This window comes from Pleurodeles waltl, chromosome 1_2 (genome assembly GCF_031143425.1).
Source record: "Pleurodeles waltl isolate 20211129_DDA chromosome 1_2, aPleWal1.hap1.20221129, whole genome shotgun sequence".
NCBI classification, from domain to species: domain Eukaryota; kingdom Metazoa; phylum Chordata; class Amphibia; order Caudata; family Salamandridae; genus Pleurodeles; species Pleurodeles waltl.
The window spans coordinates 157,871,518-157,889,616 of NC_090437.1; the positions used below are offsets into that span (position 1 = coordinate 157,871,518).

The 18,099-nt window shown below is 42.9% G+C and overlaps 1 protein-coding gene across 14 annotated transcripts in view; it reads left to right on the plus strand.

Moving 5' to 3' along the window:
- Nucleotides 1–18,099, plus strand: part of RUFY3 (RUN and FYVE domain containing 3) — a 341,239-nt gene that overhangs the window by 66,460 nt on the left and 256,680 nt on the right. For 2 of the 14 annotated variants that reach the window (XM_069236854.1, XM_069236857.1), the window contains exon 1: nt 452–1,083. The exons of 7 other annotated variants lie outside the window; for them this stretch is intronic. In XM_069236854.1, the coding sequence (XP_069092955.1) occupies nt 906–1,083 (178 nt within the window). In that variant the 5' untranslated portion in view covers nt 452–905. Of the gene's footprint in view, nt 1–353; nt 1,084–18,099 lie in introns of those variants that run through there. 5 more of the 14 variants (XM_069236864.1, XM_069236862.1, XM_069236855.1 and 2 more) reach the window with 5 other exon arrangements.

Genomic DNA, 18,099 nt, shown 5'->3' on the forward strand with positions numbered 1-18,099 from the left:
TAAAAAAAGGGGGGGAGAGGTCCTGGAGGTACGAATGCTCTTTTTCGTGTGTGGACTTCAAATACCAGAATGCATTTTGAAAGGGTGGAAAATAAAACGTTACAAAAAAAATATACAGATGATCAGGAAAACTCCTAATAAACACACACGACATAAACGTACACACAGTATGCTCTGTTGAAATGTGTACTGTAGAAGACTGCTATCAACATTTCGTATCCAGGGGTCTTTGTTTCCGCATGAGGATGGATGAGCGCAGGTACATTGTGTCATGCCTGTTCGAGGCAATTCTACTAGCTCAGCCTGAGCAGAGGCGGGGAGACGGTGAAGGGGGGGGGGGGGCGGATCAGCTTAATCGCTCTCCCTGCATCAGCAGCATCCATACAGCATCCTGGGAATTGCTTACGCTGGGAGCAGCTGGTCACATGAGTGTGAATTTTTATTTCAGTTCATTAGTCAGCCATTTTGGTCAACACCCTGCTTACTGCGCACCGCCAATCCTTCCAGCACTTGGTGTCCGGGCTGATGCGAGGACCAACTGCTTGCCATTTCAGCACCACTGGAATCCTTTTTTCTTTTTCCACCCTTTTTGTTTCCAGTTTTTCTTCAGCAGCCAGCAGGCTCTTTAGTCTTGAGGCAGAGCCCATCGTCCGGGAGACAGGTTTGCTTTATGGCGCTAGATGGGGATGAATAGCTTGTTGTACGGCTGGTGAAAGGCGTGTGCGATTTTAACGACGAGAAGGGATGACCGCCAGTGGCCTTTGATATTCAAAAACCCTTTTCCAAAGATATTCATTTGTCCTTAGCCTACACGGTGAGGTATTTGTGCGTTGTATTTTTTCCTGTCCTGCTTTTGAAGGCTTCTCTTTAGGATTCTGTTTTCTTGTTGTGCCAGCTGAGTCATCATGTCTGCCCTGACGCCTCAAAGTGACATGCCTACCCCCACGACAGACAAGATCACGCAGGCGGCAATGGAGACAATCTATCTGTGCAAATTCCGGGTGTCGATGGACGGGGAATGGCTGTGTCTCCGCGAGCTGGACGACATCTCGCTCACTCCCGACCCCGAGCCTACCCATGAAGGTATGGTGGAAATGTCAACCATGGCTGCCCCTTCTCTCTGTCCCCATCCGCTCCTCCCCCACCTGCTGCAGCATCTCTCATCGGCACCCGTGGCGTCACTGCCACATCTTGCGCTCACGTGCAACTCCTAAATGGCATTGTAATTCACTGCTATGATTTGTGTTATGCCCGCCCTTTGCAACATTGCTTTTTCAGCCTTTGCCTTTATATTTTGTTGTCTTCCTGTAGTGCTCTGGGTCTACGCACTCGTTACCAGGGGTGGCGGGTGCATTCTCGTTTGACAGCAGAGATATCTGTGGCAGTGTTAGCTTTCCTCTGCCTCTGTAGGAAAACGCACAGAAGCATTTCATTCTGCGAACAGTCTGCCCGAGTCCAGTGCAGAAACACTGCCTTTTTATTGAACTTCCAAACGACCATATGTGATCAGATTTTATAACGTTAGAACTTAACACGAAGAAGAATTTAAAAACGAGTGGTAAAGCATTAATAGGCATGCAAACCGCTGGTGACTGCTAATGAGAGCCGCCGTCTAACCTGCAGCGTAAGGTTCATCTTTTCATGCGGCTGTATTCTTGAAGCTTGCATGAAACCATTGATATTTTGGGAACCTTGAAGCAACTGTTCTCTTTTGTAACTCGTAACTGAAGTGGAATGTATTGTACACGTCAAAGAAGCACTGCTTAGTGGTCTGCTCAAAGTAGATGTCTTATTTCGTTAGTGATTACTCAAGTAATGTAAAACAGAACCGTCTTTTGAAAGAAATCCTACATAAAAGTGCTGTTGGACTCCCGGAGTCGGGTGCTGTCACAAGCCGAACATAAGAGATGTTTGCTGCCCGACAGCCACTCCTTGTTCACCGTGGAGGGCAGGGCTTGAGTAAGCAAGACTCGCTGCCTGTCAGCTGCTTGCAGCTCATTCCGTTCATTGGTTTCCGTATTTTCCCAGGGTGCACCTTGAGTGGCTGACAATGTGCCTCAGTAAATTCTCTTACTTGTCAACGTTTTGCAGTCATAGAATCGTACCTTCTGACACTCTGCTTTCCCTAACCATTCAGCTGTCCAATATCAAGATGTTATCACCCTTTGTCCCAGCCTTTTAACAGATGAGACGCATTCTCTTGTTTCAGCCATGCTAGTTATTTAATTTGAATATTTGAGAAGCTATTAAGGCCTATCGAGTCTTGACCCATGTCCATGCCTGCCCGGGTATCTCCCGGGTAAGCGCCCAGCTCATCTATCTTCAGTCTCATCGCAGTTCAGGGGGCTCATTCACTACATTACCCACAAGGCATTTTAAAAATTCTGCTCTGTTAATTTGAGGAAGTAATTGGATGTCGTCGACAAAATGGACATCTGCAAAATTGTAACATTTTGAGTAAGGAAGCTACGGAAAAGAGGATTTAAAACGAGGGGCGATGTGAACAAGACGAGCTAGAAAAAGCATTTTTTATGGTTTAAGTTGGTAGAAATAATGCGTTCTTATGTTTTTTTTCATGGAGGTGATGACACTGATTGATAAAAGGAAAATCTACCTACAACGACAAGGCTGATTCTAACACTTTTTGTGCATAGATATCGGCGTTGTCTTGGTTCTCGTGGTAAACCATGTAATTTATAGACTTCCTGAACACCAGGGCAGCCTTGTAACTTAATTGCCTACAAGCAGCAGGTGTACATAATCCAGTGTCAATGAACACACTGGTGGCCATGCTTAATGTACATTCAGTGAGAAGTGTCATGGCGCACAGCAAAAAAAAAAAAAAAAAAAGACTTCCGAATCTGAGGCACGGTACAGGAGTGTGAAAAGTTCAGATTCACAACTAGGCTAAATGGGGAGTTTACTGATTCACTTTCTAACGCTGGCTACATGCAGAAAGACTTATAAGACTTATTAATAGCCAAGACACCGATAGGGACGCATGACTTAACATGGAGAATAGTTAAGTGAATTGACCGCTAGTACATGTTCCTTATAAGACGCTATTCGAAGACGTTAGTGTTGACATGTAAGTTAAAGATGTATCGGGCACTACCCTTATGTCCAATTTACCTTTGGCATCTGACACAAGGACCACACAAGTCAAACTAAGAATATCGTGCCCTAAAATCACCATACCTTTCTTGAATGAGTGGTTTTGTCTTGCAGCTAAGTGGAGAACATTTAATGGAGTTGTGTGTAGGCCAAAGTGAAATTTAAATCGCGTTGGCATAATTTTGGGAACCTTGCATTATGCTTGTTAATGTGAAACTCCCAAATTTACTCCAAGTTGCATAATTATGTTGTCACTTGCAGCAGGATGGCAGCACTTATAGCCGGAATGCAAGCAGTAGTATTTTGAGGTAATTGCGTTTTTCTTACTATATTGTTGGCATGAAATGACACATGGGCACATTTCATTTTAAACTGTTGCGCTGAACGAAGGAATTGCATGTTGCATAAATGTGTAATTTTGTATAATTGTTCCCAAAAATTGCTTAATCACGAAAAAGCAAGTTTATGTGAATTTCGCACACTCCTAGTTGTCTGCTGTTATGAAAGTTCATGACAAAGATGGGACAAGGCATGCCCGTCCTAGGGCTTCATTCTTGTTGTGAAGCATAGCATGGAGTATTTTGCTGAGCCTTGGTACACCTGCACTGCAATCTGTGTGCTTGGTATGAATCGCAACTTAGATCGTTATATGAGAACACTTCTGTATTATGCTGGTTTCTATTTAGAATTCTACACTAGGTGTGTTTGCCTACTCGCATGTTCCCCATCAGTTTTGATGATTGGGTGATGAATTCTCCTGTCAGCGGAGTTGGCCCAATTTTGGCCCGAGTTCCGGGCAAATTCTGCCAACCGCCCCGTGGCAGCATTTTTTCCTGCATGCGGCTCGCCATCACAAAGTTGGCGAGCAAGAATTGGTGTCCTCTAACATGATTTATGGGTGTTAGACGGGCACCCAGTGAGAATTTCCCAGTGTAGGTTGTCGCGGGTAGTCTGTTTGTGGTGAGAAGGCTGCTGCTCGAGTAGAAAATCTACTCAAGTGGCAGCCAAACCAACTTGGGAAGCAGTGCCCTTTGGCACACCACATGGTGCCGTTCGCACTGAATTTTCAGTGCTCAGTGAGCTCACGGTGCTAAAAATCAGGACGAGCAGTGTAACATGACGATTTCTGCCCATTTGCGGAACTCTGTGGAATCTTGAGAAGTTTTCTTGCAACTCTGCGGAAATCCGCCCAACCCTATTAGTTTAATTAGGGTTCCCCGAATTGTACTCGAGTAGATCATGCTTTATGTTAAAACCAGTACTGTGCTATGGGGCTGTTTGGTGCTGCACGGAAAACTCCAGGAGCATTTAAAGATTGCAGTAAAAATGACTTTGACAACCTGCCTCCATGACTGCATGCCTTCAGGATTCACGCATTCATTTAAGATTTCATTTTTATGTCCTCTTATGCTGGAAAAGTTGCCACATGTCTTTGGTCTAAGGTCCGGATTTTGCTGTAAAGGGTTCAACACCATCTATGGCTTGTTAGAGTATCTGGGGTCTGGAGAACACTCGACCGCACATATGTATGCCTTCATAGTTAAAGAAAAGTATTGCAACATTTTCCAGAATTATTAAACAAATGATTTCTGTCTTAACAGTGGCAGAGAGGGGCATGGGATTGCTAAATTGGGCTTTAAACAACATGCACAGATGTGTGTGAAAAAGACCTTGAGTTTCTTGGCCTTTACAATGTCCATGCTTTGGTGAAATGCTTATTGAATACAACCTTGCAGAGAAAATGAGCCTTTCGAAGAATGGTCCTGAATTTTCGGCAGTGCTGCAGACCACTTGAAGTTTTTGTTTTGGTTTGTTTAGCGTATTTCTTAGCTGTTCATAGTGAGTAGAGCGTTTTCTTCCTTTTCTTGCATATGATTCACCAGGTAAAGTAATTTTGTTGTCATATAATTGCATTTTGGAAATCTGGAATGAGTAATATTTTATAATTGACTCTAAAATGCCAGGACTACTGTTCATTAACATGGTCAGGAGATGCATTGTCCCACCACGGTGTGTTGATAAAAGCATACCTACTTTTGCATCAATTGGGGAAAGCCTTCAAAAATAACTTGATATATCAAAAGTAAGGGATTAGGTGACCTGAAGGCAGATTTATCCACAGGACAACAGTAAAAAGCTTGTTTTCAGTCTCTTAACTTGGAAATCCCAAATTCTCTCCTCCGATTAAAATATCAGTGGATCTGGTGGTTTCTGTGTTGTTTAACGACTCCCAGAGGGTCTGAAGGCCTTCTGTTCTCTTGGTTTTTCGAATAAACCTAAAGACTTGACCATGTTTAATGTTCCCTTCTGCTAATATGCTTCTTATTATTTGATCCCACATACGTGAAAACCATAGTGAGTGACTAAAAGGAATGCCTTTGTGATTTTTTTTTTTTCCTTACTAGGTTTGACCTAGAATCCTAGTTTCTTGTGTGCATAGTACAACCACAATCACAGGTGGTGTATTATTGTTAAATGATGGCATTGTTATTAGTTGAACTGGAATTAATTTTTGTTTCTTCGCCACGTTCTCCATGCACTACATGGTGTTTTTATTGGCTTGACACTGATAGGAAGGAAGTTATCTTGAAAGCGGCGCTTTTGAAGCCAGGTTGTTTGCTGTCCTCGGCTGGCCAAGTACCCGTTTGACTGTGACTTGTGCGTTGTGTAGAGGCTTGTTGCATCGGATATCTATTATTTTGCAACACAAAGTAAAGGGCCGGTGGGAAAGGAAAATCTTGGATAGTGCAGCCATTTGTGGTGTGCTATTTATAAACAGAACATAAAAATATCTTTACGTCAGCGTGCACGGAACATGATTTCTAATATATAATTACTATGTGAATACAGAATGTTTGTTTAAATGTACGAGAAGAGCGCCATAACTGGATTTGTGAATATATTACTTAATTAGTACACAACGGGAGAGTTTAAGGGAGCGGGAAAAGACACCCATCGTACTCGACTCCCCAAACACAATACTAAATCACAAAAGAGAGTACGGGGTTTTGGAATTACAAATGGATTGAGAGTGTGCTAATTGCGTCACTATTCCAATCTTAAATCTCGACTAAAGATAAATTGTGGATGGAACGAGGGGTGGTTTGAGGTCTGAAGAGGGGGATTTCCTTTACGGACTAGGTGGTCTCACACACTATATAGTGTCATGCTTCATCATATGACCACCTAGTCCCACCCAGGTAGGACAATACCACCTGGGCGGACTCAACCTCGCTGTTAAAGGAACAGGAGGGAGTGCGTAAATGAGTTTGATTTCTGGAAAGGAGGGATCCAGCTATGCTATGGGAATAAAAACACCTACTCAGATACCAGGGTGAGTTTAATAGAAGGTTCTGTGTGGTGTGATTAAAAGAAGTGGGAAACCAGTGTGAGAACAATGACTCACAAGGTCACCTATCTAGAGAGAGTAGCCAACATGTTTCTGCCCTTGTCTTTGAGCTATGGAGGGTCTCTGGGCATTCATCAGGGCGTTGGATCCCTGTTGCAGATGCTTATAGCGCGCTGCAGGTTTAATCGCAGTAGGAAAAAAGGTGGGAAGGGAAGGAAGGGCCTACCTTAACCAAGGGAATACCTGGGGAGGACCCTAACAATAGAGGCTACTAGCCTCTGGTATCCTAGAGAGGGAGCGTCCCCTTATAGTCAGACTTGCATCAAAGGTGGGTGCTCTCTGTGCGCCTATACCGACCTCTCTACCAGGACAAGCGAGAGGTCGGTTTAGGCGCACAGAGAGCGCCCACCTTTGATGCAAGTCTGACTATAAGGGGACGCTCCCTCTCCAGGATACCAGAGGCTAGTAGCCTCTATTGTTAGGGTCCTCCCCAGGTATTCCCTTGGTTAAGGTAGGCCCTTCCTTCCCTTCCCACCTTTTTTCCTACTGCGATTAAACCTGCAGCGCTATAAGCATCTGCAACAGGGATCCAACGCCCTGATGAATGCCCAGAGACCCTCCATAGCTCAAAGACAAGGGCAGAAACATGTCGGCTACTCTCTCTAGATAGGTGACCTTGTGAGTCATTGTTCTCACACTGGTTTCCCACTTCTTTTAATCACACCACACAGAACCTTCTATTAAACTCACCCTGGTATCTGAGTAGGTGTTTTTATTCCCATAGCATAGCTGGATCCCTCCTTTCCAGAAATCAAACTCATTTACGCACTCCCTCCTGTTCCTTTAACAGCGAGGTTGAGTCCGCCCAGGTGGTATTGTCCTACCTGGGTGGGGCTAGGTGGTCATATGATGAAGCATGACACTATATAGTGTGTGAGACCACCTAGTCCGTAAAGGAAATCCCCCCTCTTCAGACCTCAAACCACCCCTCGTTCCATCCACAATTTATCTTTAGTCGAGATTTAAGATTGGTATAGTGACGCAATTAGCACACTTTCAATCCATTTGTAATTCCAAAACCCCGTACTCTCTTTTGTGATTTAATATATTACTTAAGACATATGTTCTCTTAGTGTGCAGTGGCTCAGGCCACGTGTGATACCTTCAGTCATTTCTGGTGCTTATCCAGCAGAACGAGGTGTTCTGTGTCTTGTATTATTAGGCCTGGTATTAGGCAAGACCTTTTGATTTTACTAAAAATATATGTATAATATAGTTACCTATAGGGACTTTCAACCACCTCTCCATCAATTGGTCTGTTGTCATTCACATTTTGCTTCCACTCAGCACATCATATAGCATGGGGCAGCCTACTTAAGCAACTTGCTAACTTTACTTTAAGTGGCTGCATTTTACTCTCTATGAAGGAGCACATAAGCACACAAGCTAGTTCCTTCAGTGACATTCTGTTTACTACCTGGTGTGATAGCAAGAAGCTTCTCAGGCACATTCTATCTTTATCAGATCCCATCTTCTGCCAATACAGCTGTACGTTACTTTTGAAGTGTTTTGCTTTTCTGACTTCTGCAATTTCACAACATACCAGACCAGATTGTGTCAGTTTGAAACTGTTCTGTATTGTTATCATCGTTTTAATTTGATCTTTCTTTCCTTCTTTCTTACCCTATACTCTTCCTTTTTTGTTTGCTAATTTCCTTCTTCTTTTCTAATTTATTTCCTTTCTCTTACACTTTTTCTTTTCCCTTTTCGTTTTCATTCTTTCTTTCTCTTATTGTATTTCTTTGTCTTTCTCTCTTATCATCTCTCTTGCCTCCTTCCTTCCTTTCTTTCCTTTTTTCTTTTTCTTTCTCATAGCTTTTCTCTTCCCTTCCTTTCTCTTCCCTCCTTTCTTTTATCCTCATTTCTTTCTTTTCCCTTTCTTTCTTTGTCTTCTCTGCCTTTCTTTCTTAAAGGCAAGAGACTTGCAGCCAATGCCAGAGTAATTGGCTTTTTTAGGTCTGTGCTAGTTGATTTAACTACAGTTATGGGTATTAACACAGTTACTTATATGGTGTTTCAGTCAGGCTTCATCCATTAGTTTGTGATTGGTGCCATTCACATTTTTCTTCTACTCACCCCAGCATGTATTAAGGGGTAATGCATCAGCCCAGTAGTTAAAAAACAAAACAAAAAAATAGCAAAACAAAAAACGTTTTTTGCCAGTAACAATTATTTTTCTTAGTGGTTTCCGGTGTGGGGCACCTACACCTATGTTTGAGGGCCGGCACATATTTTTGTGCGTCAAACATTTACTGCAAGCTTAAAGACACATATGGGAAAGATGGAGGAAGAGAAAAACGAAAATAGTCACAAAGGGACAAAGCAGAAAACTGCAGGCGTGAGCTGAAGGGGCAGAGTAGTGGCTGCCTCAGTATTCTGTGCTTGCGTATTTACCTGCAGCAGCTGCATTTTTCACAGGAGAGGTTTGGGCACCGGCACATTTTGATTTACAAATTAAGGACTGGTTTGGCATATTCCCAAATAATAATGTTTTGCGAAAACATGACAAAACAAAAATTGCTTGAAGCCAGTGCCAGACCTGTTGGCTTTACACATGCTTGTTTATTTTAGCATTATCAGTTTTAGCTTGAAAAATCTAGTGTGCAACAACCTGCTAGACAACTACACAGGACTGCACGAAGTTGCCCACGTGAAGTGGAAACATTAATATATCCCCTTATTATACATCACTCCGTACCCCCATGGCGAACTCCCATCTGTATTCTGTGCATCACCCAGTGGGCTCCAGGAGTGCGCTCCCTTTGATACCCCAAGATTGTCTTTGTGTGCTACCTTGGTGCACGTTATCCTTTGCCCACTGATGTATTTCTTCCTGCCCACATCCCACTTCCCAGCACCCCTCCTGTTGCACAGCGTAGTGTATCGCCGTGTTTGACTGCAAATCTTTTACATTTCATGAAGGTGGGTGTCTGATTTTTTTGGTCTGTGTGCCTACTTTTTGCACCTTTAGTGTTCTGTGCCCATGTGCTATACAAAAACAAAATGTGGCCTCTTTGCTAATGCTTGTGTTCCTTCTTGAGGTTACAGAAGTATCCTTCAGCAAACATATAGCCCTTTATAGAACAACAAATGGGGGACAGTTGTACCATTTCTCCCAGGTGGCCTTCTGACTTGTCCATTTGGAACAAGCCTCAGTATTGTAGGAAGGAACTGTAGAGAGTTGGGAAGGTGTTTTATATCTGCAGCAGAAGACGTTTTACTTGTATCTCACATCATCCTTTGCTGAACACGGACGCCTTAGGTATTTCTGTGGCAGGGTGAAGCTGGATAGTGTGTTTACTTTAATACATTAAAGTATTTAGCATTTTCAAACTTTATTATGAATGTGTACCACGTTATTTAAGTTGACTTGTTTCAGTTGTTTGTGTGTTTGTTTACTCGCCTTAATTCTACTGTTGTGGAACTAAATCACCAACTTTTAGCATTGCTCATAAATTTGTTTTTTGGAAGGGCATAGTAGCGGCGAAAGTAAATTAAATCTGATTGCAAGGCAAGATTCGTTAAAAAAAAAATTAGTGCTAGGAATCCATCCTCACAACCTGACAAAACCTCTTGAGTTTGTATTAAAATAGTGGAACTCGAGTTTACCAAAGGCAGCATACAAAAACGGGACTGCAGCTAGAAAGTGAAATAAATAAGCAGCAAATAAAATAACTTTTTCCAAGACAGCAATAATAGCTTTACGCCTTGTTAAATTTCCCTTATTCAAATAGAGGTATTGCTTCGCAGATTAATTTTTCATCGGGGAGTTGTGAATCCTTGACTGTGGAAACTGAAAGAACCTATTTGATGGGATCAAACCGACTAATCAGGTTGAAGAAAAAGACTAAGAATTTTCTTTGGCGCCGTTCCAATTTTGAACAATGAGATTACTCTGTTTGAACAACCCGAGTCTAAAATTGAACAAGGAATTGTCCACAACAACTAGGTATTTTTCCAGCTAGTGAATTGCACATGCTCGAGCAAGAATTTGCTTTAGATAACTTCATCTAGGCTACAAGATACAAGGGTTGTTCCCAGCCATACAATAGAAAAGAAAAACAAACCTCTAAATAAATGGGAAAATAACAACTTGGGATGTTAACTGCACAGCACTCAATGTTTTCATGGGAAACCCTGTCTTGCAGACCTTTCAACAATCTTGAGAGAATTCAAACTCTTTCATTGTCGCATAGCCCGAATTACTAGTGTTTATCAAATTTGCCTGTCCGCTAGTGTGAATTAATGAGTCTAAACATCAGTTTTGGGCACCAAAGACTGTGTTTGCCCTTTCATGGTTCTCTTTCTTCATGGCTCCAAGTTCCGAATTTTAACTGTCCTGAAAAAGGTAGCTACTAAAAGCCCATATGATTTGATTTCTTTGATACAACTTTGTTTCGTACAACAAATCCATTTTGGAGCTTTTTCAACATGTATTAAGAGGCCCTGTCGCTCCCTAACCAAATCATGCAGTGCTTTTTGTAATTTTATAAACGTTTTTTTCCATCAATTTTCGGCCTGGTGTATAATGTCTTTTGATGGAACTATTGTCTCATGAGAAAACCAGTTAAAATATTTTGTGTCTGGCTTATAGTTTGAATGTTGATGCAAAACTTTCCGATTTCTGGCTAAGTGAGGGTGCAAGAGAAGAACCTACTGCTTGGAATTTGCTTGTTGGTATTTAAGTAAATTTTAACATTGGATTTAGCACTGCCTTTAGAAATCGGAGCCTTTTCCATTACCATCCAATTCCAAATCAGGTGTTTTGACTGTGTGTCAATCCTGAGAACATGGGTATTCATAGCTAGACTACTGGATGAGCAAATTCTAGAAACCTGCTGGTTGTACACCATTGTCACAGCGCAAGACGGTAATAATATCCTTGCCCCCACTATGAATGTTCTCTTTGAGGTACAAAACAATTGTATAGAACAGACTCTTTAAATTAAAACACTTGTGTTGGTGGGGAGGTGGGGGTTCCAAAAATAAGACCTCTGAAAAACTTTCTAAAGCTAGATGTTTGGAAGCAGGTTAAGACAGCTTGTATAAATGCTTGAGTAATGTGACAGCTTTTCAAGTCAGAACTGTCAACTTACTGGAGATCTCTAACTGTTAAGTCTCCGGGATGAGGTTCCATGACCAATCGAGACTCCTGTTTTGCACCAGAGACTCCCAGAAATATGATTAGGTGTAAGTCAAGTATCACATGTACACCGAAGTTGAGTGTGCGTTGTTCATGTGATTGCACACAGAAGCATGAACAGTAGGGTATTCATGACAGGTGTATCCATGACTCCGGCTGAAGGCCATTCGTCATTGCGTAAGGATCAAGGGACTAACTACAGTTCAGCCTGGTTACAGCAGCTTATTTGCTTCATTCTGTTGGTCTGGCAGCATGAGCCCTATGCTCTCCATTATCAGCCACTGACCTAGAGACAAGCTTTGGGCACAAACGTATGCTGAATCATATGTTGTGCTGGCCTAGAGCAGGAAATTACCATTAAGACTGCTCAGTTATGTAGTCACCGGTAGATCTAGCTGCAGTGGCTGTCTCAGTTACAAAATGCATGTGTCCATCATAGGCTTGACTTTTTGGACCTGCAACTAGAATGAGAAACATTAGGGTACGATCACCTTTGCGTTTCACAAATCACTCCATGTTTGGAGACAACAGTAGTTTTGAAGCGGTTGCTGAATTTTCTCAGCTAGGACTGGGACGAATCAGCCATCCATCACGCATTTGTTATACCAGATTTTGACAAAATAATTTAGCATTTTCTGAGCACAGAGCTTAAAGGGGAGTAACTGGGTTAATCTAGGGAGGAATATTTGTGTAGTGCTGCGAAAGGCATTGCATGTGACACATAAGGATTTGATGTTGAAGTATCTGATTATGGTAATTGAGTTAGGGCAATTTAAAGTGGTCCACGTGGTCTTGACTGGCCAGTATGAATCCGTTCCTTCTGTCTGTTAGTGTTTTGACAGCACTGGCTCAGTGGTATATGAACAACAAATTGACAATAACCTTGGCAGAAGGCCCCCATGACCTAGGTCACTCAGAGGTAAGAGAGGAAAGGTTGGGAATATTCTTACAAGAGCCCTCTGGTGGAGTCAACGTGTTTAAGCCACCTTGTCTGTGTAAGGGACCTTGGTAAGCCCCAAGGCTATTATGACTCCACAAGTAACTTGGCTGTACTGCGTTTAACAACAGGAATTAATTTTTTCATTTTTGGAAGTAGTTGTTCACAACACTAATGCAACCATTCCTGATATGTATATCCTTCTGATCCCAGCTGTTTGGGAACCTTGTGCAACCGTCAATCAAGACCAGTAGCAATTTCCGTGGCTTCATCTTTTGGTGTATTTTTTAAGCCATGTTGCACCTTGCATATGAACCCCTGGCCAGTGTCATCCTGTTAAGCATCAATCTGTTTATCCACCCTGATTGCACATATTTGAGTTAGTGTCCACACACAAGAACCTACAACTATCTCATTGTTAATCCCCCTCCCCAAAATAATTGTTGCCCATTCAGCCTCCACAAGCACATTGAATCACATAAACTCTGCGTGCACAAAAATCAAACATGAAGCAAATCTTCACCGTACCATTCCAGATGGTGACCACTTTTTTTTATTTTTTTATTAGCACATCACATAAAATAATTCATCCCCTTTTCCTCCCCACCTCACACCCATCAAACTTTTCCTTTTAAAAGCCTCTCTAACTTTCTATATTGCCTGTACACCTCCGTTGCAAAGGACATTTTATTAGAGGTTTTCACACCGTTCAGAGCATCCGTCACTATCTGTCCCTGTATCAACGCCTACTATACATCAGTGGCTTCTATCTTGTGGGAAAATGAGATACCAGGATGATGGACGTCTGCTTCACTCCCACAACATCCATGAAGCTCACTTCTTACAACACCACCTCCCATTTCAAAGGATGTACAATAGACATTACCCTCCTTGAAATGGTCTAATTACAACACCCATCCCATTCACCTGCTCCTACAACACCAAATTTAGCAGCAGCTAACCAATATTCCTTTTCATAGGAACCGCTCATTCAGGTGTCTTGTCACCGTTTCATCAACAAGTTTGCTTGGGATCCATCCATGCACGTACAGTCCTAGTTCATTAATTCAGAGACAATGCATAGTTTTACGTCAAGGTGTCGTCTGCAAAAGACTAACACCTGAGATCATCTTATGACTCCTTAAACCCAACAAAGACGACATACAGTCTCCTCCATCTGGAACTCGACAACACATTGGTACAGTTGTGCTTATCATAGCCATGTGGGGCTCATAACTGTTCACCCCATGCTCAAGGTTGCTTGGCTTTTGAGCCTCATTCTGGAGACAAAATACTTCTTCCATAGTCCATGTGATGTGCTATAGAGACACTAGCGTGTTCTCCTCACTGATGGAAGGAATGGTTTATAGAGTAGCCTTTCATATTCGACCCTGGCCTCTTCAAATTTAATATTCAATTCTATTTTCGGCTTAATCACAGGTCGTAGGATATTATACTATATATCTGTGATTTGCACCGAGTCCTCAAGCCTTACATCAGATTCATTAATTTGTGTATCATATACAGTCAGGCCCAGTTTAGTCTGCAACATGATAGACGGGTTACTGGACCCCAACTGTGGTGTTTGTGTGTTTCCCATTGGTATCCTGGATACCATTCAACTTGTTCTCTGCAAAATGGTCAGTGTACAACATTTCCTGCACAACACTCTCAGGGTAGCTTGAGCAAGCAGTCAAATGATTTTTATGGAGGAATTATGGAAGTAAAGACTCTGAACTCGGCAATCAATCAGCAGACCCATTCAGTCACTTTCCAGCCCAGTGCTTGCCTTTTTTTTCCTTTTTAAGCTAAGGAAGGATGTCGAATACCACAGTGGTGTGAAATAGTACACCATTATATACGTTTAAACCCTGATTCTGATACTTATCTCCCCCAGCTTTATACTGAAAGGCTGCATCCATCCCAATGCCCTCTTCCACACTCTACAGTGCTCCCTCTTCCCCACACCCATGATCAGGGTGGTCCCCTCCCATGAGCCGACTTTAGGCAAAATTAGGTTGAGGTGCAAATTTTATTAAGCAGTTGTCCCTGATGGATAACTTTGCATAATTGTTAAACCCAAACGTGTCTTACAGATAAATATAAATCCTTAGTGCAGTTTGACTTTGCTCTTGTTTGCAGGCTCTGTTCCCGGAAACTGCGCCTACCTGTTACTTGGTCAGGGAAAGATTCAGCCTAGCTAGCGCTGGTTGGTGTTTGCAATGGCATTCACTGGTGCATCTTTAGTGGCGGTCACATTTCTCTACCGCAGGCACAAACTGCTTCAGCCACTGGCTTGGCCAGTAGGACTGGCAGAGGGCTGGCCTACAGGAGTTGTGGCTGCTAGGCTGGACATTTGTGGCAGGTGAGGTCTCTGTGGCAGATGTGTCTCATTGGTAGTGACTGCATCGCACTCTGGTGGTAGTAGCAGCAGCACAAGTCCTCTGTAGAAATAGTGGTTCATATGGGGTAATACTTCTTCACTCTTCTAGAACCATGCTTGGGGAGAGTAGTTGGTCTCTTGCAGCACAGGTAGATCTCTCATATGTTCCCGCTGTAAAGGCTGTTTCATCTGGGTGTCCCACACATTGTGGGGACAGCTGGGTGTTTCCACTTGAACAGTTTGGACTCCTGCACGGACAGGCACTCTTTCCCTTTCTTAGCAGGCAGGCACACTTCTAGACAGAAACACAGCTTCTCCAGGAAGGAGCAGATGATATGGATTATCCCCCACCTCAGGGAAGACTGGCTGTCATGCGCACATTGGCCCTGGTTGCACTGCAGCTATTAGAGTAGATTTTGGAGTGCTTCCTTCCTTGGTCCAGAAGAACAGAAACAATGTGGGTGGTTTGGAACCCACTTTCATTCTCATTTTCCACACAGAATGTGTGGATCCACTGTTTAGGTTTCAAAACTGGTTTGTGGTGGTTCTCTTTCAAATATAACCTTCTGGCTATAGCTCAGACACCGCCTTTCTGCAAGCTGATAACTCGTGCAGCATGTGGTGATTCTGACTGCAAGCAGGAATATCCAAAACAGGGGCCCAAAGATGTGTGAGGACTCTGCATCTGGCTTCAACCAACCTTCCTCGAGTAGCAATTTTGGACAATCAAAAGGAAAGCCCCTGCCTAGGAACTTCCTACCTTTTAAAAACAGAATCCTCTGGCTCACTCCCTTCTCCACCATCGATCAGACGGCAGTAAAAAGGAAAATATAACCAGCAATCCCTTTCTTGGATCCCGTCTAGCAAAATCCAGTGCAGCGATAACTACAGGGTCAGTAGGTGCCTTCCCTCTCTCGGAAGTATACAGAAAAATGTGATGGGTGGAATGCTTGAATTAATCTCGGCCACTGGAACTACTCAAGCTGCATCCCAGTCCATTGTTATTTTGCACATCATAACACCACAGTTTGGACACAACCATAGGCAAAACAGTCTTAACTCTAATTCTTTGGGAAAAATTCAGCCGAACTGCCAAGCCAGGTCCTCCATGGACCAGAACACAAGCAACCCAGGACTGGTTTCACAATATTTAGGGCTTATCATCCAGGTACAGCTAAGACAGTCTGTGGTTTAGCTTACCAGGTCTTTGTTCTTTCATCCAGGTACTTTGCTATGTTGGCTTACTGAGATGAAATAAGGTTAATGCACTGTAATCTGGATTTAAGGTGCAAATCAGCTGAGCTACTAAGTGGTCATGCAAGAGGCTTCTTTCTTTGGGCAATTTCTTGTCACAGGGATGCTGGAGTCAGAAGTCAGCGTTTTATGCTATGATGATGTTGTACAGCCCAGTAGTTTGTAGTTTCATGGTCTTGTGACACTCTGCTTTGTTGTTGACAGACTTTTTTCTACAATTGTGTGTTTATCCGACGGACGGCGTGGGTTAAAGCAGTCTGAGAGATGACAGTTTTTCCTACTAAGGGGTTTTATAAAGGGAAATCGAGCGTGTTACCATCCAGCCTAATTTGTAAAAGTGGCAGTTATTTTCCATGCTTTCTCTGATGTACTTTACAGGGAAACGGAGGAGACCGGGGGCAAATCTTACAGCTTTCTGCTTAACCCATGTGGGCTATGGCAGTGATGATCAGTAGGGTGAGTTAATCTTGTGGTGTTCCACATGTACTAGCTCTGTGGTTCTTAACTTTCTGACTGCTGTGAACTCTCACTTAATCATTACTGGAACCCAGGGACCCCCACTGAGACATTAGTAAATGCCTGGGGCCCCAGTCTAAGCATTTTCTATGATTGGAAATACAAAATAATTAACAATACAGAAACAAGCATTCATCAAAATATACACATTTGATTAAATCTTTTGTTTAATTAGTTAGCAAACAAATATAATCATTTTTTTTTTTTTTATTTAATCGGAAGATGTTGGAAATAACCCTTTTTGCAGGGATATCCCCAAACATTTTGCCACTGACCCCCTGTTTTTGACTGTGTGCTGCAGTTTGTTTTTGCTGGCTTTAAGACTCTGGGCACTTTACCACTCTTGACCTCTGCTAAAATGCTCCCTGTCTAAATGGTATTGGTGATTGATTTATTCATGATTGACATTATTTGATTTACCAGTTAGTCCCTAGTATAGTGCACCAGGTGTGCCCAGGGCCTGTAAATCAAATGCTGCTAGTGGGCCTGCAGCACTAGTTGTGCCACCCACATGAGTAGGCCTGCAAACGTGTCTCAGGCCTACCATTGCAGTGCCTGTGTATGCGGTTTTAAACTGCCATTTCGACTTGCCTAATGCACCCACTTGCCAGGCCCAGACCTTCCCTTTCACTACACGTACATCACCTCTAAGGTAGGCCCAAGACAGCCCCATGGGTGGGGTACAGAGTTTAAAAGGTAGGACATGGACTGGTGTGTTATATGTGTTCTGATAGTGAAATACTGCTAAATTTGTTTTGGACTATTGCAAGGACTATCTCTACCATAGGGTAACATGGGATTTCCTTGAAATATCGTCTAAGTGTAACTTCCCATTGGGAGCGGATAGAGGTATGGAGTTTGGGGGTCTCTGAACTCACAATTTAAAAATACATCTCTTGGTGAAGTAGTTTTTTTAATTGTAAGCTTGAAAATGCCACTTTTAGAAAATGGGCATTTTCTTGCTTAACCATTCTGTGCCTCTGCATGTCTGTGGAATACACTTCTGGGTCAGGATGACAGTTGGACTGTTTGTGAATTCACTTTAGACAGTCACACAAAGGAAGCAGAGGTGTGCCCTCAATTTTCTGATGGATCTTCCTGGGCTAGCGTGGAGGGAGGAGCTGACACTTGCACCTGATAGACCCCGCAAAGGTAGAACACTTCTGGACGGAAGACATTCTGCCGGGAAGAAGAGATGGATGCTGTAGGAGGGGCTGCCAAATGTTGCTTTGCTGTGCTAGTCAGCTGCTTCTGTCCTAGGAGTGAAAGGTGTGGACGTGTCTTTGTACAACCTGCATCCTGCTTCCAAAGGTTCACCAAGGGCTTGGACTGAGTTTGCTACC